A 26021-nucleotide genomic window follows, 5' to 3' on the forward strand; every position below is an offset into this window, starting at 1 on the left:
CAGACTATGAAGTCATTGGGGGCACAGCACCTAATTCAGCATGCTTTCAAGGTTTGTTGAATGAATGTATGTATTAATGAATGAACGCATTGAATTTTGTCCCCAGGCTGGTTCTGATACCGGGGGCTCATCAGCTTAGCCTCAGTTATTGTACAGCATCTCCTGCAAGAAATTGAAATAGGGCTTCCCTGGTGGCGCAGTGGTTGAGAGTCCGCCTGCCAATGCAGGGGACACGGGTTCATGCCCCGGTCCGGGAAGATCCCACATGCCGCGGAGCGGCTGGGCTGCTGAGCCATGGCCGCTGAGCCTGCGCATCCGGAGCCTGTGCTCCGCAATGGGAGAGGCTACAACGGTGAGAGGCCCGCGTACCGCAAAAAAAAAAAAAAAAAAAGAAATTGAAATAACCTTCAGACTACCCTGAGGAGGCACAGCCATTTGTCAAGTGACCCATGGAGTAAGCTTAACTCTCTGCCCTGCATTTAGAAGAAATATGAACGTCAGGGAGTGGAAGAAGCCAGCCATCATGGAAAACTGAAGGAAAAGTGGGAGAAAAGCGCTTCTTTTCACTGTCATTTAAATTGTTCCAATAAATCAAGAAATCATCGTGTAACTGAGTGCTGACAGTGTGTTTTGTACCAGATGAGGTTTTCCCAGGGTGTTTATAAGTGGTAAAATGCAAATCTAGAACCAAATTATTTTACTGTCCAAGGGGTTTGGAAAGCAGAAATGAGTTTTGTCATTTTCAGCATGTGGTCATTAGGCAATCAGGCCATACCAATTTTCACAATGAGTTTCGTTTTTTTAATGAAATATTTTTACAAAATATATAATCAAGAATGTAGAAGAGGGACTTCCCTGGAGGTCCAGTGGTTAAGACTTTGCCTTCCAATGCAGGGGGTGTGGGCTCAATCCCTGGTCGGGGAGCTAAGATCCCACATGCCTCTCGACCAAAAAAAAAACCAAAACATAAAACAGAAGCAACACTGTAACAAATTCAATAAAGACTTAAAAAAAAATGTAGAAGATACTGAAATATTTTAAATTAATAATAATTCAGAGAAGTAGCAGCCATTTATGCCACAGATAAACACGAAAACACTGACACTGAGTACGTTTATTGGTCTAGAACAGGAATCTGCAAATTTTATCTATAAAGGGCCAGGCAGTAAATATTTTAGGCTTTGCAAGCCATATGGTCCTTGTCATAACTTCTCAACTCTGCCGGTGCAACAAAAACAGCCAGAAACAACACAAACAAATGAGACCGACTGTGTGCCAACAAAACTTTATTTACAAAAACAGGCGTTGGGCTGTATTTGGTCTTTAGGCCAGGGTTAAATAAAGAAATGTCACAAGATGATGATTAAGCGTGGCGTCTTTGTTCTTTTCCTTTAAAAACACCCCAACTCACAGACTAGGTTGGAGTGGACCTGACGCTTGTCCCCCACTCCCTTGCTGGGCACCCTGAAATAAACCCCTACTTTGCTGCAAATACTGGCTGTCAGAGTCTGGCTTTCTGCACCTGAGCCTGAGCTCAGTAACAAAGTCGTCAAAGAGAAGATTGGAGGAGTTTGTGGGTCAAGCTGTGGAGGGTACTGGACATCTGGCTAACGTGTTAGATTTCATCTGTAGACAGTGGGAGGCTCTAGTAACTTTTATTTTACTCTGAATGTCAATGTTATAAATTTCATACCAGACTTCTGAGGACAGAGAAAGCAAAAATGTATGTGAGTGATTCTCTCAAATTATGAAAGATATAAAAATGATACTTTCATTATTTCCCACTGATTATGAAAGTAATGCATGGTCAGTGTAAAAACACCCAAACATTATTCAGTAGAAAGAATGACATGTTTATGATAAACTCCCAAACAAAAGAAATCATTGATATTTGTTGTCTTATTATTGATTTTTGCAGAAAGTTTTTAGGCAGTAATATGATTAAAGTAGTACTTTAGGGAGATCACAGCATGTGGGGTGATTAAAGGGAAAGGAACTGAAGTCAGGGAGACTCCCAGGGGCTCGCAGCTGTTTACCAAATACATGACTACCTTCTATGTTAGGTCATAATGGTCCAGGGGACTGCTTTAGGGGGCAACAAAAACTAAAGAGGGATGGATGAATTCAAGAGACACTTTAAAGGAAGAAGTATTAGATTCAGTGACTGACTGGATCATGATTGGGGCAAAGGAGAAAGAGGGGTAAAAGGTTTCAGTTAATTAAATAAGGAGGCCATTGGACTGATGGGGCTCTCACGCTGTGGGGGCCCTACGTAAACAAACCAGGATCTAAGCCTGTGAATGCCTCACGGTTATGAAATCAAAATGCTAAGGACAACCAATCAGAAACAGTCACCTAGGCTTTAAGCTATGGTCAATCTATGATTTCCTTTCTTTGCTTCCATCTTTTCTCTATAAAGTCTCTCCACCTCTTGAATGAGGGGACTCTCCAACCACTTCCAGTTTGGCAATGCCAATTCCAATCGATTTCTGCTCAAATAAACTCAAATTTTTTAATATGCTTCAGTTTATCTTTTGAGATTTTGAGATTTCCAGCGTGGTCTTTGGGAGACTGTAAGGTTTTTGAGAAAGCAGGAGAAAGGAGAAGCCCGTGAAGAGGTCAAGGATTTGGTCTTAGATATGAAGAATTATATCTTTTCTGTAAAAGAAAAGGATAAGCATGAGATGGGTGCAGACAAGGTAGATATGTAAACGTGGCAGAGAGATTTAAAGAAACTCCTATCTGATGACATGTGTTTTCTTTACAAAGTAGAAAGGGAGATTATCTACTGAGAGTGAGAAGGGAGAAACCAGAATCTCCCCAGAAGACAGCATTTTCCTGAATCCCTTCCCTCATTAGAAAGAATCACAAATATTCTGGTACCCATCAAGACTGGAACTAAACATCCAAAGAACTGAAGTTGTTCTATACCCGATAATTACTCATAGTGATAGGACTTGGGAAGAATGGATCTAACCAACAACCAAGACACAGACTATTGTCTGCAACACAGGGCTCCAGGTGGAAGGATCCTGGTCCAGGCATCCTGTGCCACAAGCACATTCACACCCTAAGAAGTTCACCATTTGCAGCACCAAATACATTATGCTGTACAAGGGACAAACTGGTTTCCTCAGTAGAAAAGTATGAACTAGAAGCATGCTCTCTTTAAAAACAAACAGAAATCTCTAGTAGGTCTGTGTCTTTATTCCTGTCTTACCCCTAGGTTCTTCATGACATTTTTTTTTCTTAAATTCCATATATATGTGTTAGCATATGGTACAGACCTACTAGAGAATGGACTTGAGGATATGGGGAGGGGGAAGGGTAAGCTGGGACAAAGTGAGAGAGTGGCATGGACATATATACACTACCAAATGTAAAATCGATAGCTAGTGGGAAGCAGCCACATTGCATGGAGAGATCAGCTCAGTGCTTTGTGACCACCTAGAGGGGTGGGATAGGGAGGGTGGGAGGGAGACGCAAGAGGGAAGAGATATGGGAACATATGTATATGTATAACTGATTCACTTTGTTATAAAGCAGAAACTAACACACCATTGTAAAGCAATTATACTCCAATAAAGATGTTAAAAAAAATTCAAAAAAAAAAAACAAGGGCTGAGAAACTGCAGTCAGTTGCAGCCAGAAGAGACTAAGAGGTCGTCTGGTTCAGGGGTTCCTACGCAGGCTGTGTATCCAAATCTCCGGAAAAGCTGCTATAAAAATTGAGACCGTGACCCCAAATCTGCTTTATTTTTTTTTAATTTTTTTTATTAGTTTCTGCTTTATAACAAAGTGAATCAGTCATACATATACATCTGTTCCCACATCCCTTCCCTCTTGCATCTCCCTCCCTCCCACCCTCCCCATCCCACCCCTCCAGGCGGTCACAAAGCACGGAGCTGATCTCCCTGTGCTCTGTGGCTGCTTCCCACTATCTATCTACCTTACGTTTGGTAGTGTATATATGTCCATGCCGCTCTTTCGCTTTGTCACAGCTTACCCTTCCCCCTCCCCACATCCTCAAGTCCATTCTCAAGTAGGTCTGTGTCTTTATTCCCGTTTTACCCCTAGGTTCTTCATGACATTTTTTTTTAATTCCATATATATGTGTTAGCATACGGTATTTGTCTTTCTCTTTCTGACTTATTTCACTCTGTATGACAGACTCTAGGTCTATCCACCTCATTACAAATAGCTCAGTTTCATTTCTTTTTATGGCTGAGTAATATTCCATTGTATATATGTGCCATATCTTCTTTATCCATTCATCCGATGATGGACACTTAGGTTGTTTCCATCTCTGGGCTATTGTAAATAGGGCTGCTATGAACATTTTGGTACATGACTCTTTTTGAATTATGGTTTTCTCAGGGTATATGCCCAGTAGTGGGATTGCTGGGTCATATGGTAGTTTTATTTTTAGTTTTTTAAGGGACCTCCATACTGTTCTCCATAGTGGCTGTACCAATTCACATTCCCACCAGCAGTGCAAGAGTGTTCCCTTTTCTCCACACCCTCTCCAGCATTTATTGTTTCTAGATTTCTTGATGATGGCCATTCTGACTGGTGTGAGATGATATCTCATTGTAGTTTTGATTTGCATTTCTCTAATGATTAATGATGTTGAGCATTCTTTCATGTGTTTGTTGGCAGTCTGTATATCTTCTTTGGAGAAATGCCTATTTAAGTCTTCTGCCCATTTTTGGATTGGGTTGTTTGTTTTTTGGCTATTGAGCTGCATGAGCTGTTTATAAATTTTGGAGATTAATCCTTTGTCAGTTGCTTCATTTGCAAATATTTTCTCCCATTCCGAGGGTTGTCTTTTGGTCTTGTTTATGGTTTCCTTTGCTGTGCAAAAGCTTTGAAGTTTCATTAGGTCCCATTTGTTTATCTTTGTTTTTATTTCCATTTCTCTAGGAGGTGGGTCAAAAAGGATCTTGCTGTGATTTATGTCATAGAGTGTTCTGCCTATGTTTTCCTCTAAGAGTTTGATAGTTTCTGGCCTTACATTTAGGTCTTTAATCCATTTTGAGCTTATTTTTGTGTATGGTATTAGGGAATGATCTAATCTCATACTTTTACATGTCCCTGTCCAGTTTTCCCAGCACCACTTATTGAAGAGGCTGTCCTTTCTCTACTGTACATTCCTGCCTCCTTTATCAAAGATAAGTTGACCATATGTGCGTGGGTTTATCTCTGGGCTTTCTATCCTGTTCCATTGATCTATCTTTCTGTTTTTGTGCCAGTACCACACTGTCTTGATTACTGTAGCTTTGTAGTATAGTCTGAAGTCAGGGAGCCTGATTCCTCCAGCTCCGTTTTTCGTTCTCAAGATTGCTTTGGCTATTCGGGGTCTTTTGTTTTTCCAAACAAATTTTGAAATTTTTTGTTCTAGTTTTGTGAAAAATGCCAGTGGTAGTTTGATAGGGATTGCATTGAATCTGTAGATTGCTTTGGGTAGTAGAGTCATTTTCACAATATTGATTCTTCCAATCCAGGAGCATGGTATATCTCTCCATCTATTTGTATCATCTGCTTTAGAAAGTCTAGGCTGCCAGGGGGCCGAGCGGAGCTGCTCACTTAGAGGGGTCAAGTAAGTAGCTCCGTCTCACCATCAGGGAGTTCCAAAAACGAATCAGGGGCTTGCCTTTTCCACTACCCACCACCGCCTCTCACTGGAAGAGACAGAACCCGAAGGTGCCTAGCTGTGGGCACACAGCAGCACTTCTCAAAACGTGGTCCTGAAAACAAATAGGATTCCCTAGGTGCTAATGTAAAATGCAAACTCCTAGGTCGCTGCCTGCGATAGTGACTTGCTGTCTGGGGGCGGGGCGCCGGGCTGCGCAACTTGAACGAGAGCTGCCATCAGCGGGTTCCCAGGCACACGAGTGCTTGGGAACCACGGCTAAGTCCCAGCAGCAGGAGCTGTACCAGCCACTCTGGGAGGAAAGACACGCTGTCTGCTCCCAAGGAAGGAAGGCGCAGGGCTGCGATATCCAGAAGCAGGGCTCTCTCAGTGCTCTTCCTTCGGGTCCTCAGAGGAGTGTGACACCGATGCTTGAGTCGCCCAGAGACCTGAAACTCTGGGCCAGCCGAGGCTGCCCAAGGGAGAGGGCAGTGTGGTAAGATCCCGCCTGCCTCCTGGGAGCCTGGTGGTCAGACTCCAGCGTCAGCCTCTCTTTTAAAGAACCTCTAAAACTGCCTTCTAGTAACCTGGAATACAATTTATAATCAAAGGTGCCAGAAAATTTGCAACTAAATCCGGAATATACATACAATAGAAGATGCATCAACCTTAAAAAGGAAGGAAATTCTGACGCGTGCTATAACCTGGATGAGCCTTGAAGACGTTAAACTAAGTGGAATAAAGTCACAAAAAGACATACCCTCTATGAGTCTACTTCTATGAGGTACTTAGTGTAGTCAAAATCATAGAGACAGAAAGTAGAACGATGGGTGCCGGGACGTGAGGGCAGGGCTGGAAGGAGGGAAATGTGCAGTTATTGCTTCATAAGTACAGAGTTTCAGTTCTGCAAGATGAAAAGAGTTCTGGAGATGGATGATGCACAACATTTTTGCAAAACATTGTGAATGTATTTAATACCACTAAACTGTACACTTAAAAATAGTTAAGACAGGGCTTCCCTGGTGGCACAGTGGTTGAGAGTCCGCCTGCCGATGCAGGGGACACCGGTTCGTGTCCCGGTCCGGGAAGATCCCACATGCCGTGGAGCGGCTGGGCCTGTGAGCCATGGCCGCTGAGCCTGCACATCCGGAGCCTGTGCTCCGCAATGGGAGAGGCCACAACAGTGAGAGGCCCGCGTACCGCCAAAAAAAAAAAAAATATACGGAGAAAAAAAAAAACATTTGCAACTATTTGGTAGAACAAAGGATACCAGTCAAGAGATAAGGCAACTAGAGAAATACTACAAAAAAACAAAAATACAAGCGATGCCTGACTTTTAAAACAAATCATCTTCCCAAGGTGTATTTGTAAGATGATTATCAACTTAGAGCACATTTCCCCACTTGGCTTATAATGTACATGATGTATAACAACTCTGTAAAACACATGTCTGTGGAGGGGTATTATGGCTAAAATAAACCCCTTCCCTCTGTGGGGAGGGTCTGGTGCTCCAGGAAGTTAAGGGAGAACTGATGGAAAAGGGCCTGGAGACGTGGAAGGGACCAAAGTGTGGGAGAGCCGGCAGGGACGGTGATTGTTCCCAAAGCAGCAAAGAACAGGTCCCATCCGATGCAATCATATAGATTAAGTATATGCATAAATAGCACACAAAAAAGTCAGCGTTCTTATTAAATTTTACTAACTTTAAGAGGGCTTAAAAATAATAACCATCAAGACTTGCTTTATAATAATGTCACTCTGATTATCTGCATGTCACTACAAATCAAAGCTCTGGTAAGTCCTGTATACATTGTCCTTCAGTAGTAATACTAAAATCAGGCCATATTTTTTCTAGAGACAAAATGGTATTTCAAAACAGTGTCCTGAAAATAATTATTTTCCCCTCCCTAAAATTTATACTAAGAATGGTCACTGCCTTGGGAAAATAAAAATATGGTCTATAATGGTAGATTGTTTAAATAATAAATATATATCCGCCATAATAATTGTTCACAGCTAAAAGGAAAAGAGTTTAATAATAAGCAATATAAAGTCCTTGAATGCTGTGCAGGAGTCAAGGAAAGATAAACCAGAGTCCAAGGCTGGATCCAGTTTGCTTGTCATAACATTTCTTTGATTATACTGACCTCTGGTGGCCATTGGAGGAGTCTCTTTTTTTTTTTTTTTAAATAATGGGGCTTATTTTCCCTTAGTTGTGTGCCTTAACATTGTATCACCTAGCGGGGGATCCTTTTACAATGTATATGTATATTAAATCATCACATTGTACACTTTAAATATCTTACAATTGTATTTGTCAATTATATCTCAATAAAGCTGGAAGGAAAAAACATGATATCACCACTAATAAGTTCCTGATCAATATGGCTGTCTTCAAAAAGAAAGATGGGGCTTCCCTGGTGGCACATTGGTTGAGAGTCCGCCTGCCGATTCAGGGGACGTGGGTTCGTGTCCCCGTCCAGGAAGATCCCACATGCCGCGGAGCGGCTGGGCCCGTGAGCCACGGCCGCTGAGCCTGCGCGTCCGGAGCCTGTGCTCCGCAACGGGAGAGGCCACAACAGTGAGAGGCCCACGTACCGCAAAAAAAAAAAAAAAAAAAAAAAGATAAAGATGTTTATAGAATGTGGAAAAGGGGACATTATATTTAGTTCAAGACCAATGACTATGATATAGCTTTCACGCATTCATTTAACAAGTACTGACTTCTACCTTGTGCAAAGAACCGTGCTGTCTCTAAGACACAGGGGAACAAGACTCTGCCTACAGACCTCATACAGACTCTGTGTATCAGGTCCTGCCAATCAAGTGACAGGAATGGACCAAGAGAAGCACAGTGTGCTACGCAAACGTCCAGAGGTGCCAGGCCATCAAAGATAATGCCTGAGGACAAAAGCAAGGAGCTAGAAAAACAGCAGTAAAACAGCGTTCCAGGCAGAGGGGGCAGCCTGCCTGGAAGGCTCTGGGACAGGACGGACTGGCGAGTTTAAGAAACTTAAGGAATAATACATCTAAAGCACAGAGTTCAAGGGTAAGGGTGGCCCTTAACAAGGCCAAAGAGGTGAGCAAGGACCAGATTTTGTGAATGTTTTTTTAATTTTTCAAGCACTTGAATTTCCTTAAGAGCATTTATCTTTCTTTTCCTATTAAAGCAATAGGGGAGGTCAAGTCCACAAACTACTACATGAGGAATCCGGTAATTCTTTCACCCTACAGTCTCACATCTCCCAGCCTTTCTCCACTATTCTAGTCTCCTCTCTCCCCTGGTACATATTCTGTGTACCACGCACTGAACAAAGGAATCCCAGAGAGGCTGCTACCCACAAGGCTGAGACCTGGTCACTGTGCAGAGGTGGCCTCGGAACGGGCCAGCGATGGACATCTGACCCAGTGACCCATCTGCGGGCTGCCAGCCACCCAGGCAGAGGCTTGCCTGTAGTACTCTGAGGACATGGTTATTAGGCTAAGCCAATGCGCTCAGTCCAGATCTGGACCAGAGAACCTTAGAGGTTGGAGAGAAGCAAGGGGAATGGGCAAGCCGCTGGCCCCAAAGCACAGGCGCTCATGCTGACAACAGACCGTCTCTACCCCCAGGCGGCCTGAGTGAGACTCGCTCCTTGGAGGCACCTGACGGGCCTCACTGACTGAGCGCCTCACAAGTCCTCTGCTATCGCACCACCTCGTGTCCTTCTGTCACCCTTGTGTCACTTCACTTTGTCACATTAGTCATCTCCCCGCAATAGTCTTTGAAGACAGAGATCAGATGTTAGCCTTCCTGGTATCATATCACCGCACTCTAAGCCCTCAACACATATCTGATGGAGGATGGTAGATGGATGGATGGACGGGTGGATGGATGAATGGCTAGATGGATGGATGGACAAACAGCTGATTCCTGGGGAAATGATCATGAAACCAAAACGTGGGAACAGAGAATAAAGTCCTAACTCCTTAAAACTCACGACACGCCTCCTAATCTGCAGCTCCCAGCATCCTCGACATGCTCCAGTCCCTCCGTGCTCCCCAGTCCCCAGACCCCGGGGCTCTCCTCCACCTTGCCTGCCTCGACACAAACCCTCCTCTCTCCTACGTCTCACAAACACCTACTCTGTCCGCCTTTTCTACAAGCTCCAGTGTCTGGTCCCCCCAGCGTTTATCACCCCCGCTCTCAGCGTCCATAACTCCTTGGACGCTTCCTCACTTCCTCTGTGGCACAAACTCTCCACGAGCCTGGCGTGATCCTCATCTTCATGCAGACGCTCAAAAAACATGTGCTAAGGGGACCTAGTTCTGCTTCTAAAATGTGGCCCCCGAAAATGCTAACTAAAGGAAAATTTTTTAAGTTTTAATTTATTAGGTACTTGGTACTTTAATCTTACCTCAGGCCACCTGCTAATGAATGACTATTCCTTCTAATAAATTGGCTCTCGAAGGAGGAGGGAGAGGGCATTTTTCGAAGGGGACATTTGGTGACATCTGGAGACATCTCTGGCTGTCACGACTTGGAGGGAGGGGACAGCTGCTACTGGCATTTAGTGGGCAAAGGTCAGAGATGCTGCTAAACGTCCCACAGTGCACAGGACAGCCCCGCAACAAAGAATTTTTTACCGTAATGTCAAAAGTGAGAAGCCCTGTTCTAATAGAATTTTTAAAGCTCTCATTTGTGACTTTATATACATTTTAATAAATTCCAAAGAAAAAAATTAGAAAATATTCAATGAATCTTCAAACACCACAGAGTGATGCACCATAGAAAACCCGAGGCGGAGATGCGGAGGGCGTTCTAGTGCCCCTGCCCTGTTAAATGTCGAAGCCATAGGAGTTGGCAGCAAATACAGGAAGCAAGCGGGGGAGCTGGGCAGAGAGAAGCATAGGGGAGCAGAAGACTGATGGAGCTGTTACGGTAACTAGAGTTTTGGTTTTGCTTTTGCTTTTGCTTTTAACAGCTTTATTGGAGTGTAATTGCTTTACAATGGTGTGCTAGTTTCTGCTGTATAACAAAGTGAATCAGCTATACATATACATATATCCCCATATCTCCTCCCTCTTGCATCTCCCTCCCACCCTCCCTATCCCACCCCTCCAGGTGGTCACAAAGCACCGAGCTGATCGCCCTGTGCTATGCGGCTGCTTCCCACTAGCTATCTATTTTACGTTTGGTAGTGTATATATGTCCATGCCACTCTCTCACTTTGTCCCAGCTTACCCTTCCCCCTCCCCATGTCCTCAAGTCCATTCTCTACGTCTGTGTCTTTATTCCTGTCCCGCCCCTAGGTTCATCAGAACCTTCTTTTTTTTAGATTCCATATATATGCATTAGCATACGGTATTTGTTTTTCTCCTTCTGACTTACTTCACTCTGTATGACAGACTCTAGGTCCATCCACCTCACTGCAAATAACTCAATTTCTTTTCTTTTTATGGCTGAGTAATATTCCATTGCATATATGTGCCGCATCTTCTTTACCCATTCATCTGTCAATGGACACTTAGGTTGCTTCCATGTCCTGGCTATTGTAAATAGTGCTGCAATGAACATTGGGGCACGGGACTCTTTTTGAATTATGGTTTTCTCAGGGTATATGCCCAGTAGTGGGGTTGCTGGATCATATGGTAATTCTATTTTTAGTTTTTTAAGGAACCTCCATAATGTTCTCCATAGTGGCTGTATCAATTTACATTCCCACCAAGAGTGCAAGAGTGTTCCCTTTTCTCCGCACCCTCTCCAGCATTTATTGTTTATAGATTTTTTGATCATGGCCATTCTGACCCGTGTGAGGTGATACCTCATTGTAGTTTTGATTTGCATTTCTCTAATGATTAGTGATGTTGAGCATCCTTTCATGTGTTTGTTGGCTGCATGAGCTGCTTGTATATTTGGGAGATTAATCCTTTGCCCGTTGATTCATTTGCAAATATTTTCTCCCATTCTGAGGGTGGTGTTTTCATCTTGTTTATGGTTTCCTTTGCTGTGTGAAAGCTTTGAAGTTTCATTAGGTCCCATTTGTTTATTTTTGTTTTTATTTCCATTTCTCTAGGAGGTGGGTCAAAAAGGATCTTGCTGTGATTTATGTCATAGAGTGTTCTGCCTATGTTTTCCTCTAAGAGTTTTATAGTGTCTGGCCTTATGAAATTAGAACACTCCCTAACACCATATAAAAAAATAAACTCAAAATGCATTAAAGACCTAAAGGTCACTAGAGTTTTTAAAACAAAGATAAAGTAGGTTAGAACAATCTCTCATCAGAAGTAATTACTCTGAGACATAAGATTTGCCAAATAATAGCTATGTATTCATTACTTAGTTTTAAAATACTCAATGTGTGCAATAACTAAATACAATAAATACTTACTCAGCTTTATACTAAAATGTGAAATGTCTTAACCGTCAAACATTACATTATATAAAAAGACAACAATGATTAAAACTCTAATCGGTTATAACACAGGCTAACCCATTGGTAACAATATTAAATTAAAAATAAAACCACTTAAATTATCTAGATACTCAGATTAATGTTTTTCTGTTCACTAAATAAATGACTTCAGAGATATTTTCCCCACCGGACCTATTTAAAACATTTTAACATTCCCCCACAAAATGTATTTATACTCACATTCACTTGAACTTGGATGGACCAGTCACCAAGTATCGGATGGGAAGATAACTGGAAAGTTTTGGAAACGACTCCAAGATCACTTTGTTCCGACAACCACTGTTGGATCAAATTTGACTTGGGATCCTACAACGAAAACCATGCATGTTAACGATATAAAACCCCCCATGTGATGTGGATCCAACCTGGTTATGAATACGGGCCTGCAGTACCCCCAGGCACATCCAAGATGTGGGACAGAGGGAGTTCTTGAAAAATGTCAGCTCTACACTACCAAAGAAGATGAATAAAAATCACTTCTTTTCTCATATTCTCCTGAGAGCATCTTTATTCTGCTCCACCTTTTCAATCTTGGCACGTACTTCCTTCTACATGAAACACTACAACATGTACCTCACCAAACCTATGCTGCTGCTGGTGTTGTTGCTGAGAGAAAACCCCTCGGTAGGGGTAACAGGCCCCTGTATTAAAGGCACTCGGCCTTGTCACCACCACTCCCACGTCATTCAGTCACTATGATTCTCCTCCAGCCTAGGATTAGCCTCCCATTACAGCTGAGAAAACGGGCGCCCAGAGAGGTTAGGTAAGCCCTCAACCACAAACAGCTGGTCCAATATCACAGCACCAACACATGATGGAACTCAGGATTCAAACCCACGTGTCTTTTTTTTTTTTTTTTTTGCGGTACGCGGGCCTCTCCCTGTTGTGGCCTCTCCCGTTGCAGAGCACAGGCTCCGGACGCGCAGGCTCAGCGGCCACGGCTCACGGGCCCAGCCGCTCCGCGGCATGTGGGATCTTCCTGGACCGGGGCACGAACCCGTGTCCCCTGCATCGGCAGGCGGACTCTCAACCACTGCACCACCAGGGAAGCCCCCACGTGTCTTTTGATTCAACAAAAGTTGTGTCATGGGGGTGCTTAACCAAGGGGATGCATGAAGAACACCTGAGCCTTCCCAGGCTCTCCCGGAGCACGGCCCCTCCGTCTAATCCCATCCCAGCCTTGTCAATTCTGTCCCTTTAACATCTCACGTCCAGCCACCATTTTCTAACAATCACAACTACTAACCTCTCTCCCCCAATCTTGCCTCTCCAATACATCTTCCCCACTGCCAAACACAAACCTGTGGCTGAGGCAAAGTGGTTGAAACACCAGACACAGTTCCTGGCAAATTACAAGCAATGAGTAAACACTCGCTATGACCAGTATATCAGACCACCAGGGGACGACGACTTCTGTTTGCCAACAGAATGAGATCTACACTCCTCTGCGTAGTTTACAAGACTTAGTAAGCTGACCCCATCTACATTTCTACTCATATCTTCCTCCAAACATACAGACTTGTTTGCAATCTGCCCCAAACGCCCATGCACCTAGGCCTCTACCATTGCTGCATGGAAGGCCGTTCCTTCCTTGTCCAGATGGTGAAATAAGCTCCAGCTTCCTGCCTTCTACACATGCCTCCAAGAGGCAGGAGTGACCACTCCCTGGAGAGACCCCAATGCGCCCGGAGTTTACCCCCCTAACATGTACTACTGTTTAAGGTTCTCATTTGTTATCTGGGTTTTATGGTGTTTTTTGTCATTGTTACTTTTTGGTTTTGGTGTTTCTTTGTTCCCTGGATTATGAACTCTGGGATCAAATTTTTTCCCTGATTCTTTTTTTTTTCTTTGAATTTTATTTTATTTATTTTTTTATACAGCAGGTTCTTATTAGTTATCCATTTTATACATATTGGTGTATATATGTCAATTCCAGTCTCCCAATTCATCCCACCACCATCCCTGATTGCTAATCTCTATCCTCTGACTCAAGGTAGCGGGTTGGCCTGGTTATTAGAAGCCAGAGGAAACCTCCCTCCGCAAGCAAGGGAGACTGTGTAAGTCGGGGTAAGTACAATGCTGAGAACTGAGTAGGAAGTGGTCTAGGAAGGCAGAAACTAATTGTTAAAACAAAAGACCAAGGGGCTTCCCTAGTGGCGCAGTGGTTAAGAATCTGCCTGCCAATGAAGGGCACACGGGTTCGATCCCTTGTCCGGGAAGATCCCACATGCCGCGGAGCAACTAAGCCCGTGAGCCACAACTACTGAACCTGTGCTCTAGAGCCCATGAGCCACAACTACTGAACCTGCAAGCCACAACTACTGAGTCCATGCACCTAGAGCCCATGCTCCGCAACAAGAGAAGCCACCACAATGAGAAGCCCGCGCACCGCAACAAAGAGTAGCCCCCGCTCGCCTCATCTAGAGAAAGCCCGCGTGCAGCAACTAAGACCCAACACAGCCAAAAATAAATAAATAAATTTTTTTAAAAAACCAAAGACCACAAGCGGGTCAAGAATAAGTAGGTCACCATCCTTGGCAAGCCCTGGGGCAGGCACTGCAGTCAGAGCTGGCTCTCCTGCCCCTGTCAAGACTGGGATGGCTACGGAGCTCAAAGGATCAAAAATAAATGAAGAAATACAAAGAGCTAATAAATATATGCTGTCTAAGAATTAAGGGAATGCAAATGAAAGCAATGAAAGGACATTTTTTTCCACCACACTGACAAAAATAAAAAATGATAATAATAATTCCCAGTGTCGCTTAAAACGTAGGGAGAGAAATGCACATAGTCCACCGATGTATTATTTTGGTGAAGGTACACATTTCTCCCACAACCCTAGAAACAAAGGAAATCCAAACTGAAGTCTTTGATAACCTGGAGGATCTGCAGGGCTGCGAGTGAATGAGATAAATCCCTCGTTTCCCAAGCCTGTCTTGGAACTGGGCATATCACCCACAAGGAAGAGACAGAGAATGTAGAAATGCCAGAAGTCCTTACAGAGCACATGAGGATTTGAACAGGTGACGCATGGTGGCATCACAGCAGAGCCCAGCATTTGCATGTGGTCACCTCCTACTGGGATGCACACAGGACAGACAAGTATGATGTGAACAGTGCCCCTGTCACAGCCTGAACAGCCACGTGGCTGGAGACACTGGGAAAGTGTCCCCTCATGCTCTTCGAGTCACCTCTGCACAGCTTGGGCTCTCCATCAGGTGCCTGTGTCAGCCATCCCAAGCAATCAACTCCCTGGCTGGAGAAGGCAAATATTTCTGCCAGTCCTCAGAGTCCTGGATGATGCACAAGGTGTGTGCCTAGCATGTAGAATTAAAGACATCAAATCACTTAAGTGAGGTGTCACCACTGCTCCAGGCCAAAGTGTCAGAGCACAGTCACAGGGCGGACCCCAAGCTAGCAGCTGTGCCCACAAGATCACTCACCTATACCAGGAGCAACAACTTCTCAGGAAGGGCCGCCAGGGTAGAAAACAGCGTGCCAGCTGCCATCACAGCATTGGAGGCACTTACTTCCGTAGTGTTAAGGACAGACTGGCTGCAGGAAGCCAGAATTAGGGGAAGAGATTTATTCCACCATAAAAAGGTCCCTGAAGCCCCTTTGCTTCCTGAGAAGGTCAGTTACCGGGTCAGGGAAAACACCCAATGATCCCAAAAAAACACTGAACATGCCTGAACATGCTATGATGGTCAATATCTTAGCCACATCCTACAGTCAGTCATTCTTGGCTGGGCAAGATGGGCCCCAAAAAGCTGGCTTCCTGTAGTTCCCAGATGCCTTCTCCACACTTGCCTGCAGGTGGTGCTGTGCTAGAGAGTACAATTTCATCCAAGTCAGGGGCTCTCGTTATACTACAGTCCCACTTTTCTCTGGGAAGTTCTTCTAAGAAACCACCTGTCCCATACTGAAAGATGTAGAAAAAGAAAACATCACAGTCTGGTGAACCCTGGCCCAAAGGGCTGTTTTCAGATGGAAGAGTGCAGGGTGTGGGCATTCACATCAACGCTCTGACGCATGAGTAAGTACTGTGGTGAGTATGGCACCCACAGGTGCATTCACTCACTGGTCCCAAACACAGTGAGTTCCGGGTAGAACTCTCCTGCCCTGGCCAAGGGGACCACCCAGCAGCCAGGCCAGCGGGATCCCTCAGGACCAGAAATAGCAAGAGGAAGGGCTCTCTGTGCACTTCTGGGAAAGCCAAATGTGACAGGCAAAGTCCAAAATCGGAGAGAGGAACCCAAAGAATCCACAAATCACAATCAGCAGGGTTCGTTCTGGGTTAACGCTTACAACAGACAATTTATCCAGGGCTGATTTTTATTCACCTGAGACAGAAAGAGGCAGGTCGACTGTAAGCAGCCAGACACAGCCAGACATTCACGTCTAACTCCTCCATTTACACATAGCATTGAGTCAGTTCTCAGTATTTGTGGATAAATGACGAAGGACGTTATGAATGGCATCCATAAACTGCTCAGGGAGTTACCTGAATTCAGAAATGCTGTTCACTATGGCGACCTGCTTTATTCCAACGCAGCAGAAGCAGACACTCAAAGAGCTGCTGACTCTGAAATAATACCTGTTCCATTCAAGAAACATGCCAACCAATGTGATATCTGCTATAAACACATCTTGGCTTGAAGTTATATGTAAACATGTTTGTTTGCTTGATTTTTGTTTGTGTGTTTGTTTAGCTCATAACAACAACAAAAACTAAGAATAGGAAGATACTGAACTAAAAAGCTTAAATTTGCCTTCCATTCTGTTATTCCTCACAACATTTTTTTTTCCTGTGCCACATTTTCTTTTTTTTTTTAACATCTTTATTGGAGTATAATTGTTTTACAATAGTGTGTTAGTTTCTGCTGTATAACAAAGTGAATCAGCTATACGTATACATACATCCCCATATCACCTCCCTCTTGCGTCTCCCTCCCACCCTCCCTATCCCACCCCTCTAGGTGGTCACAAAGCACCGAGCTGATCTCCCTGTGCTATGCAGCTGCTTCCCACCAGCTATCTATTTTACATTTGGTAGTGTATATATGTCCATGACAACCTATGTCTGAGACTGAGGGGATTTTCCAGTACTAAAATCAAGAGAGTCCCAGCAAACTGGTCACCCTATTTCTATGTCATTGGTCAAAGGTCTAATACTCTCCTCAGCTTAAATGTAGAAAACCAGGTCCAGCCGGATGTCAGTTGCCTCCAGCTTGGCCCTCCCTGGAAGCATTCAGTCTGCCAACCGTGCTGCCTCCGGTGCCCAGCGTACTCAGGCAGAGGAGGCCAAAAGATTTCCTGCCAGAGGGGCTCCTAGTACAACAATAGCTAATGTTCAGTGAGCATGTTCTACGTGCCAGGCACAGTTCTAAATGCCTTACTTGAATCATATCACATAATCCTCACAAAAACCTTTACAAGATATTATTATTTTTACACATTTTACAAATAAGGAAACCGAGGCTCAGAGAGGTTGATTAATTTCCTCAAGGTCACAGAGCTAACACCTATTCTTCTTAGAGCAGAGAGTGATCCTTTTAAAATGTTAACTCAGATCACATCATGCCTCTCCTCAGAATTCTCCAGTGAAATTTCATTTCACTCACAGTAAAATCCAAAGTCCATATCATAGCCAAGAAAATCCTGTATAGCCCCTCATCCAGCTGACCGACCTGTACCTGACCTTATCTCCTAATATCTATCCCCTCGCTTCCTGGGGAACAGTGCACTGCAAGCTTGTTCCCCCAATGCACCTAACAAGTTCCCACCTCAGGGCCTTTGCATATGCTATTCCCTCTGTTTGTAGAGGCTCATTCTTTTATTTCCTATAGGTCTCTGTTCAAACAGGACTTCTCTAACAACCCTATAGAAAACAGCAAACACAAACTCTCTCTCTCTCTCTCTCTCTCTCTCTCTCTCTATCTCTCTCTCTCTCACACACACACACTCTTTTTTTACATATCTGTATGTTTATTTATTGTCTGTCCACTACCCACTGGAATGAAAAGTCGATTTAAGCAGGGACTCACCTCCTGTATCGAGGACACAGAAGTTTAATAAATGTTTGACAATGAATTAATCAATGAAGAAGCCAGGACCGGAACCCAAGCAGGCTTGACTCTGGAGCCTGAGCTCTTAGCCCAGTGCTGTACCATCCCCCTTCCTAGAGAAACCATCCCACTTTGGGAGGGAAGCTTAACCACATGAATCCTAAGACATCCCAGTACCAACAATGTGAGCAGAACTTCCAAGAGAGCTTCAGTGAGACAGCTTTGAACCCCCAGCTTTTTTTTTTTTTTTTGCGGTATGCGTGCCTCTCACTGTTGTGGCTTCTCCCGTTGCGGAGCACAGGCTCCGGACGCGCAGGCTCAGCGGCCATGGCTCACGGGCCCAGCTGCTCCGCGGCACGTGGGATCCTCCCGGACCGGGGCACGAACCCGCGTCCCCTGCATCCGCAGGCGGACTCTCAACCACTGTGCCACCAGGGAAGCCCTGAATCTCCAGCTTTATTTCTGTCTGGCACTCACCTTAATCAGAATGTTTAAAGAGGTTTTGTAAGGCTTAAAATCTGAGAAGAGTGTAACAACACGAAACTTCACTTCTTGCTTTGGTTTATACAGGGGCTTGTCTGTTTGAATGAAGACAGTCATTCTCTTGGTCTCAAATGATAAGCGCGTAGTATTCGAGAATAAAATCTCATCCTGGGCACGTCCAGTGACACGGAGCTCATAAATCTCATCACCACTATTCAGAGGTAGCTGGGGGAAAAAAGACATCAGATGTATCAAGGTCTCATTGTTTTACCTCAAAAATGTTTTTAACTGTAAGTGAGAATTGAAATTTTAAATACATAGAATTATCAAAAGTAATCGCGATGTTGAAAAATGCGTCCCTCCTGACCACCAAAATCAAACAATTTGTTTTCTCTCCTTCGACATCCTGGAGTTTGCTCTCCAGTTAAACCACAGGGTCCCTGGACTGCAGGAACCACGTCTCTCAGCTCTGTCAGCAGTCACCTTGTCACCTCCTATCCCAAGTACAAACTCTTCCGCCCTGGCAGTCACTGTGGGTCACAGTATCCTTCTCCTCCGTGCCTCGCCCTGTCTGAGGCAGTCCACGGGTGAAAGGCACATTTGCACAGGCTTTGTTTTCTTGCCATACTCTCTCCAGGACCTCTCACCTGTTCTAGGATGTGCTCTCTTCCTATATCTTGTGCATCGTGTCACAGTCCTGGTAAGTTTGATGGCACCGTTGTTTTATGGTTTCTATCACTAGTGGAAATCCTACCTTCTCGCATGAACAGACCAGAAACCACACTCAGCCTACGCACACCGTGTCATTCTACCTCACAACAATTCTTCTGGTGGGTGCTCTAACTAATACCAGTTTACAAACCAGGAACCTGGGGCTTGGAAGAGTAAAGGAAGTTGCTCCAGGTCACTGGCTGAGATTCAAACCCGGGATGAACTATACTACTCTAACAAGAGCCTTCCTGTGATGGTTTTAAAATATGTCCAAAATTTCTCTGACCCTCCTCCCTTCAAAAGTCAGAGCCCCACTCCTGGGCATATACCCAGAGAAAACCATGATTCACAAAGACATACACACCCCAGTGTTCATTGCAGCACTATTTACAATAGCCAGGTCAGAGAGGCAACCTAAATGCCCATCGACAGATGAATGGATAAAGAAGATGTGGCACATATATACAATGGAATATTACTCAGCCATAAAAAGTAAAAAAATTGGGTCATTTGTAGAGATGTGCATGGACCTAGAGACTGTCATAAAGAGTGAAGTAAGTCAGAAAGAGAAAAACAAATATCGTATATTAACACATACATGTGGAATCTGAAAAAATTGATATAGACAATCTTATTTACAAAGCAGAAATAGAGACAGATGTAGAGAACAAGTGTATGGATACCACGGGGGTGGGGGGGAGGTGGGATGAATAGGGAGATGGGGATGGACATATATACACTATTGATACTATGTATAAAATAGATAACCAGGGCTTCCCTGGTGGCACAGTGGTTGAGAGTCCGCCTGCTGATGCAGGGGACACGGGTTCGTGCCCTTGTCTGGGAAGATCCCACATGCCACAGAGCGGCTGGGCCCGTGAGCCAAGGCCGCTGAGCCTATGCGTCCGGAGCCTGTGCTCCGCAATGGGAGAGGCCACAACCGTGAGAGGCCCACGTACCGCAAAAAAAAAAAAAGATAACCAATGAGAGCCTACTGTGCAGCACAGGAAACTCTACTCAATGCTCTGTGGTGACCTAAATGGGAAGGAAATCTAAAAAAGAGGATATCTGTATATGTACAGCTGATTCACTTTGCTGTACAGTAGAAACTAACACAACATTGTAAAGCAACTGTACTCCAATAAAAATTAATTTTAAAAAAAAAGGTAGAGCCTAATTTCCCAGTGACTTGCCTCTCAAGAGTAGAATGAGGCTGCATCATTCACAGGATAGCTTCTGCCTGGTTCTCTCTTTCTTGGATTCCTGGCTCTGGGGGAAGTCAGCCACCATGTGATAAGGACACTCAAGAGGCCTGTGAGAGGCCCACAGTGGGAGGAACAGAAGCCAAGAGCCACCACCCACCTGCCAGCCGCGTGAAGAGCGACCTTACTAAGCACCCCCAGGCCCGGTGAAGCCTTCAGATGACGGCAGCTCTGACATCGGCAGCTCAGAACTGCTCAACTACATGGCTCCCAAATTCCTGACCCACAGAAATGGTGGGAAATAATAAAAGTTTATGGTTGTTTCACACCAGAGTTTGGGGATAACAGGTTACACAAGAATCGATAATGAGCACACCTGAATTTTAGTTCATTTTCATATTCATAAACCTGAGATTCTGAAACTAATGTTCCGCCTCCTTTTTGCAAATAAGAGTTGTCCACAGAGAGCTCCAAGGAGATTTTCCAGAAATAGCAGCCACCAAAAGCCAGCAATGTGGATAAGAATATGAAAGAAACGTAACAAACCACCAATACAGTGGTCAGCAGGAAACAGGGAGAAAAGTACTGGTGTTTGCAGTTTACTTGGAAATGCATTTTAAAAATAAGATCAGGGCTTCCCTGGTGGCGCAGTGATTGAGAGTCTGCCTGCCGATGCAGGAGACACAGGTTTGTGCCCCGATCCGGGAGGATCCCACATGCCGCGGAGCAGCTGGGCCCGTGAGCCATGGCCGCTGAGCCTGCACGTCCAGAGCCTGTGCTCCGCAACGGGAGAGGCCACAACAGTGAGAGGCCCGTGTACCACAAAAAAGTAAATAAAAAAATAAAAATAAGATCAATTAATGGACGGAGAGATGAGTAGATGCATAAATATGTGATTGAGCAAGCATGGTAAAATGTTAACAGTAGATTCTAAGCGGTGGTTACAGGAGTGTTCCCTATGAAACTCTTTCAGGTTTTTTGGATATTTGATATTTTCATAGTAAACTGTTAGGAGAAACAATCAGCAATATCACCTTCAAAGGACCTCTAGTACTGATTTTTGCTTTCCTTTAATAAATAAACATTCACTGAGCACCTTCGAGCTCCAGGTTGTTCTAGGTGCTTGGGATTCAACGTGAACCAAAGATGCACGCCCTAGAGGGCTGTGAATCTAGCCTGGAACTTGCATCCTTATATCCTATTCTCTCAAATGATGCTTCAGTCCTCAGATTCTTTTAAACAGAGTCCTTAATACCGTAAGCAGGAAAATATATATGCCAGGAACCAGCATATCATTTGCTTGTATACAGCACAGGTTTATAAATAGTTCATGCTTAAAAAATATATTAGATGGAATTTCTCTCTATGATTTGGATATCGTTTGATCATTTTTAGTGGCACAGAGGCCCCAGAACAGAGAGTAGATTAAAGACTGATGTCAAATTAATGATGCAGAGGTCTGAAACTAAAGAGACCTATTAACCACGAGGAGGTCAAAGAGTTAGAAAATTCGAATTAACACAAAAGTGTGCAAAGCATTTTACTCTGTCCCCTACTCCATCCTCCTTCAGGGAGTTGACACAAGAGGAGACGGTACTGACTATCTTTCTGCTCCTTTCACTTACCCTAATTCTCTTTTTCAACACTCCCCTGTTAGAAACCCCACCTCTCCCTATGTAAAATTCAGGTGACTTGGGATCCTCAAAGCCTCGGTGCTAATCCTAGAGCTGGAAAGTCTAGCATGACAATATGGACTTGTCAGAGTGGACCTGGTGTGCCCCTATGAACGACGAGGCATCGCTGCACGGCTTAGGGTGTCACCATGGACTCTGGCTGTCAGTAGAGACCTTGGTCATCCATTGGTAACAGTAGAGGGACACAATGAGAAGGAGATTGGAGAAAATACTGGGGATGTTAAGCAATCTTTCTGAAAGATGCTCTCTGTGCCAGACCTGCAGTGGGTTGTAACCTGCTTTCCACCTTCTTGGGGGACACAATTACCAAAAAGGATGCCCAGAATTGGTAATAAAGGGGTTCCCTAACAAGAGACTTCCTTATCTCTTACACAAGAACCAATTATTTACCCACAGAGATTTTGGATCCTACATGTTGAATTGAGGTCACAGGGCTGGGAAAAGATGTAGTTCCCATATACAGACACTGTCTGGCAGCAGAATAAGAGTCTGGGGCTATACAATACCCAGGGCTTAGATGAACAAAATATCAACGAGCATCTGAGTTGAGCACGGTTGATTCCCAGTTATGCTAAGTCTATTTTGTGTATACATAAATGCAAACTCTCCAGGTGGATGACAGAGGCATGCTCAGAAAGGTTCTTGATGGACAATAAATGGATTCTTTATTCTAATCTGGGCCGTCTAAAACCATCTTCTCTGAAAGATCAACTGTCTTAAGGAAACAAACAACACAATAGTATTTATCCTACTTTATTTCACTAATAATGCCAGTTACCAAAAGTAATGGTAATTTCAAATAACTTTCAAAATAAAATTGAGAAATTTAAGATGATAGTTTCTATTTTAAAATATATTAGTAATTAAACTTTAAAAGCATTCTAATTTTATTAGGAGGTTTGGATTAACATATATACACTACTATACATAAAATGGACAATCAACAAGGACCTACTGTATAGGACAGGGAACTCTACTCAACATTCTGTAATAACCTATATGGGAAAAGAATCTAAAAAAAAATAGATATATGTATATGTATAACTGATTCACTTTGCTGTGCACCTAAAACTAACACAGCATTGTAAATCAACTATATTCCAATATAAAATTTTAAAAAAAACTTTAGGCATGCTAATTTTAAAAACCACTCCCTCGTTTTAAGTTGGATTTACTTACAAAGAGAATAAAAAGAAACTTTTTCTAGCACGTTTTGTACAAACAATAATCTTTATGTTAAGCATAAATTCTGTTTTTTATTTACTTCTTCTTGAAGGCTGATTTTACTGTATCAAAAACAGAAACAGGGCTTCCCTGGTGGCGCAGTGGTTGGGAATCAGCCTGCCGATGCAGGGGACACGGGTTCATGCCCTGGTCCGGGAAGATCCCACATGCTGCGGAGCGGCTGGGCCCGTGAGCCATGGCCGCTGAGCCTGCGCGTCTGGAGCCTGTGCTCCGCAACGGGAGAGGCCACAGCAGTGAGAGGCCCGCGTACCGCAAAAAAAAAAAAAAAAAAAAAAAAAAAAACAGAAACAATGAGCTAGTCAGATATTAAAAACACATTTGTTTTAATGCAGCCAATATATTCATATCTTATAGCAAAACTTCATGAGGACCTTAAAAAATAATTTAAAATGTTACATCTACAAGCATCAGAATGCAAGAGCACTTGGAAAGATGGGTCTATTTTAATTGAACACTCGTAAAAATGCAGAACCTTCTATTTTTGCCAAGAGTTATCAAATTTTCCCAGACACTTTATGACTAAGCCTTTAAAATTTTGTTTTACTAAAAAGGGATCTAGTCCTAAATATAACTCCTGGTAAATCTTTCAATAAATAATTGCTATATCTACATACAACAGAAATGGCATAATATTAAAGACAAATATAGGATGTTGGGATTAGTATTTCACATGGCTAAGACTTTAAGACTAATAGTAGCCAACTTTGTAGCTAACTGGGACACGTACAGCTTATAGGCACATTATTGGAATCAGCCCGAGTGCCCTGGTCCGCCCACATGCCTGCCCCTTCCAGACTTGTTACACTCCAGGCCGTGCCACTGTGGACGTCTTTGAGGAAAGCAGATAGTTATTATGCGTTGAGCTGTGATTCCTGAACTGAAATCTCAACCCCTTCTGCTATCAGACAATTATATTACACAGGATTTATTTTAATCTTCTCATTGTAATACTTTTTCAACAGAGTTATGGACACAGACACCGGGGGGCCAGCACCTAATGTCTGAGGTCACATTAATGCAGCCTAACGTCTTATTGTCACTAAGATTGGGTTTTTTTCCCCACGTCTGCCTGCTTAGGGCTTCCCTCCCCCCAACCCCACTTTCTATTATTACAACAGTATATTTGTTAGTAAGGTAAGTACAAACATAATAATAAGTAAGAAACAGGGACTTCCCTGGTGGTCCAGTGGCTAAGACTCTGCACTCCCAATGCAAGGGGACCGGGTTTGATCCCTGGTCACGGAACTAGATCCCACATGCCACAACTAAAGATCCCACATGCCTCAACTAAAAGATCCCACGCTGGGACTTCCCTGGTGGTCCAGTGGTAAAGAATCCGCCTTCCAATGCAGGGAATGCAGGTTCAATCCCTGGTCAGGGATCCCACATGCCACGGGGCAACTAAGCCGTGTGCCACAACTAGAGAGAGAAAACCCACATGCCATAACTAGAGAGAAGCCCATGTGCCACAACAAAAGATCCTGCATGCCACAGTGAAGATCCCACGTGCCTCAACTAAGACCCAATGAAGCCAAAAATTTTTTAAAGATTAAATAAAGAGGGCTTCCCTCGTGGCGCAGTGGTAGAGAGTCCGCCTGCCGATGCAGGGGACACGGGTTCGTGCCCTGATCCGGGAAGATCCCACATGCCGCGAAGCGGCTGGACCCGTGAGCCATGGCTGCTGAGCCTGCGTGTCCGGAGCCTGTGCTCCGCAACGGGAGAGGCCACAACAGAGAGAGGCCCACGTAACGCAAAAAAAAAAAAAAAAAAAAAAAAAAAGATTAAATAAAGAAAATAAATATCAAAAAATAAAATAAAAAGACACTGGAAGAACACAGTTAATTTTTAAAAAAATAAAAAATAAATAAAAGATCCCGCATGCCGCAGCTAGGACCCAATGCAGCCAAGTAAATAAATCAATATTTTTTAAAAATAGGTAAGAAATATAATAGCTATGGAATATAAGTAATTTTTATAAAGGATAGTTTGGGAGCACTATATTCTCTAAGAACCCCAAAATGAATGTGGTTTCTGAATGTGCTTGATAAGTAACCTTCAAGAGTTAACGGGGAACCTGGCTCATCGGGAAATGTCAACCTTACATAAGTGTCAGGGTCAAAGTCATCAGTCATCTAGTCCCATAAAAGTACACCAGATTGTCCTCTTGGTGGATGCTATGTTCTATTCGACTGTATATTAAATGTGTGAAGCTCCAAAACAAAACAGTAATAAAAGCACAAACTTCCAAATTAAAGCCATGAGACTCAGGACTAGTTCACAAACACTATTTAATGAACAGGTTTTATGACTCTCTCAACAAAATAATAACCCTTTCCACTTCTGTAGCAGATGCTACAGCATGTTCACATCTCACTTCACCTCCAAGGTAACCCCTATGAAATAGACTATACCTTTATCCCCTCCTCCAGGACTGGGACCATGATGAGGTGAGCCAGGCACTTGCCTCAAGTGCAAAATTGAAGAGCGTGCCAAAAACACTCAGTAATCAAGTTAAAATTTTTTAATATTTT

The 26021-nt window shown here is 43.7% G+C and overlaps 1 protein-coding gene across 3 annotated transcripts in view; it reads right to left on the reverse strand.

Annotated features, from left to right (window-relative positions):
* Positions 1-26021, reverse strand: part of CD109 (CD109 molecule) — a gene marked incomplete at its 5' end in the record, with an annotated part of 117048 nt that overhangs the window by 71593 nt on the left and 19434 nt on the right. For 2 of the 3 annotated variants that reach the window (XM_079716526.1, XM_079716525.1), the window contains 2 exons: positions 12268-12393; positions 18633-18863. In XM_079716526.1, coding sequence (XP_079572652.1) covers positions 12268-12393; positions 18633-18863 — 357 coding nt within the window. The remainder of the gene's footprint in view (positions 1-12267; positions 12394-18632; positions 18864-26021) is intronic. The other variant, XM_079716527.1, reaches the window with a different exon arrangement.

Source organism: Hyperoodon ampullatus, assembly GCF_949752795.1.
Source record: "Hyperoodon ampullatus genome assembly, chromosome: 12".
Taxonomy (NCBI): domain Eukaryota; kingdom Metazoa; phylum Chordata; class Mammalia; order Artiodactyla; family Ziphiidae; genus Hyperoodon; species Hyperoodon ampullatus.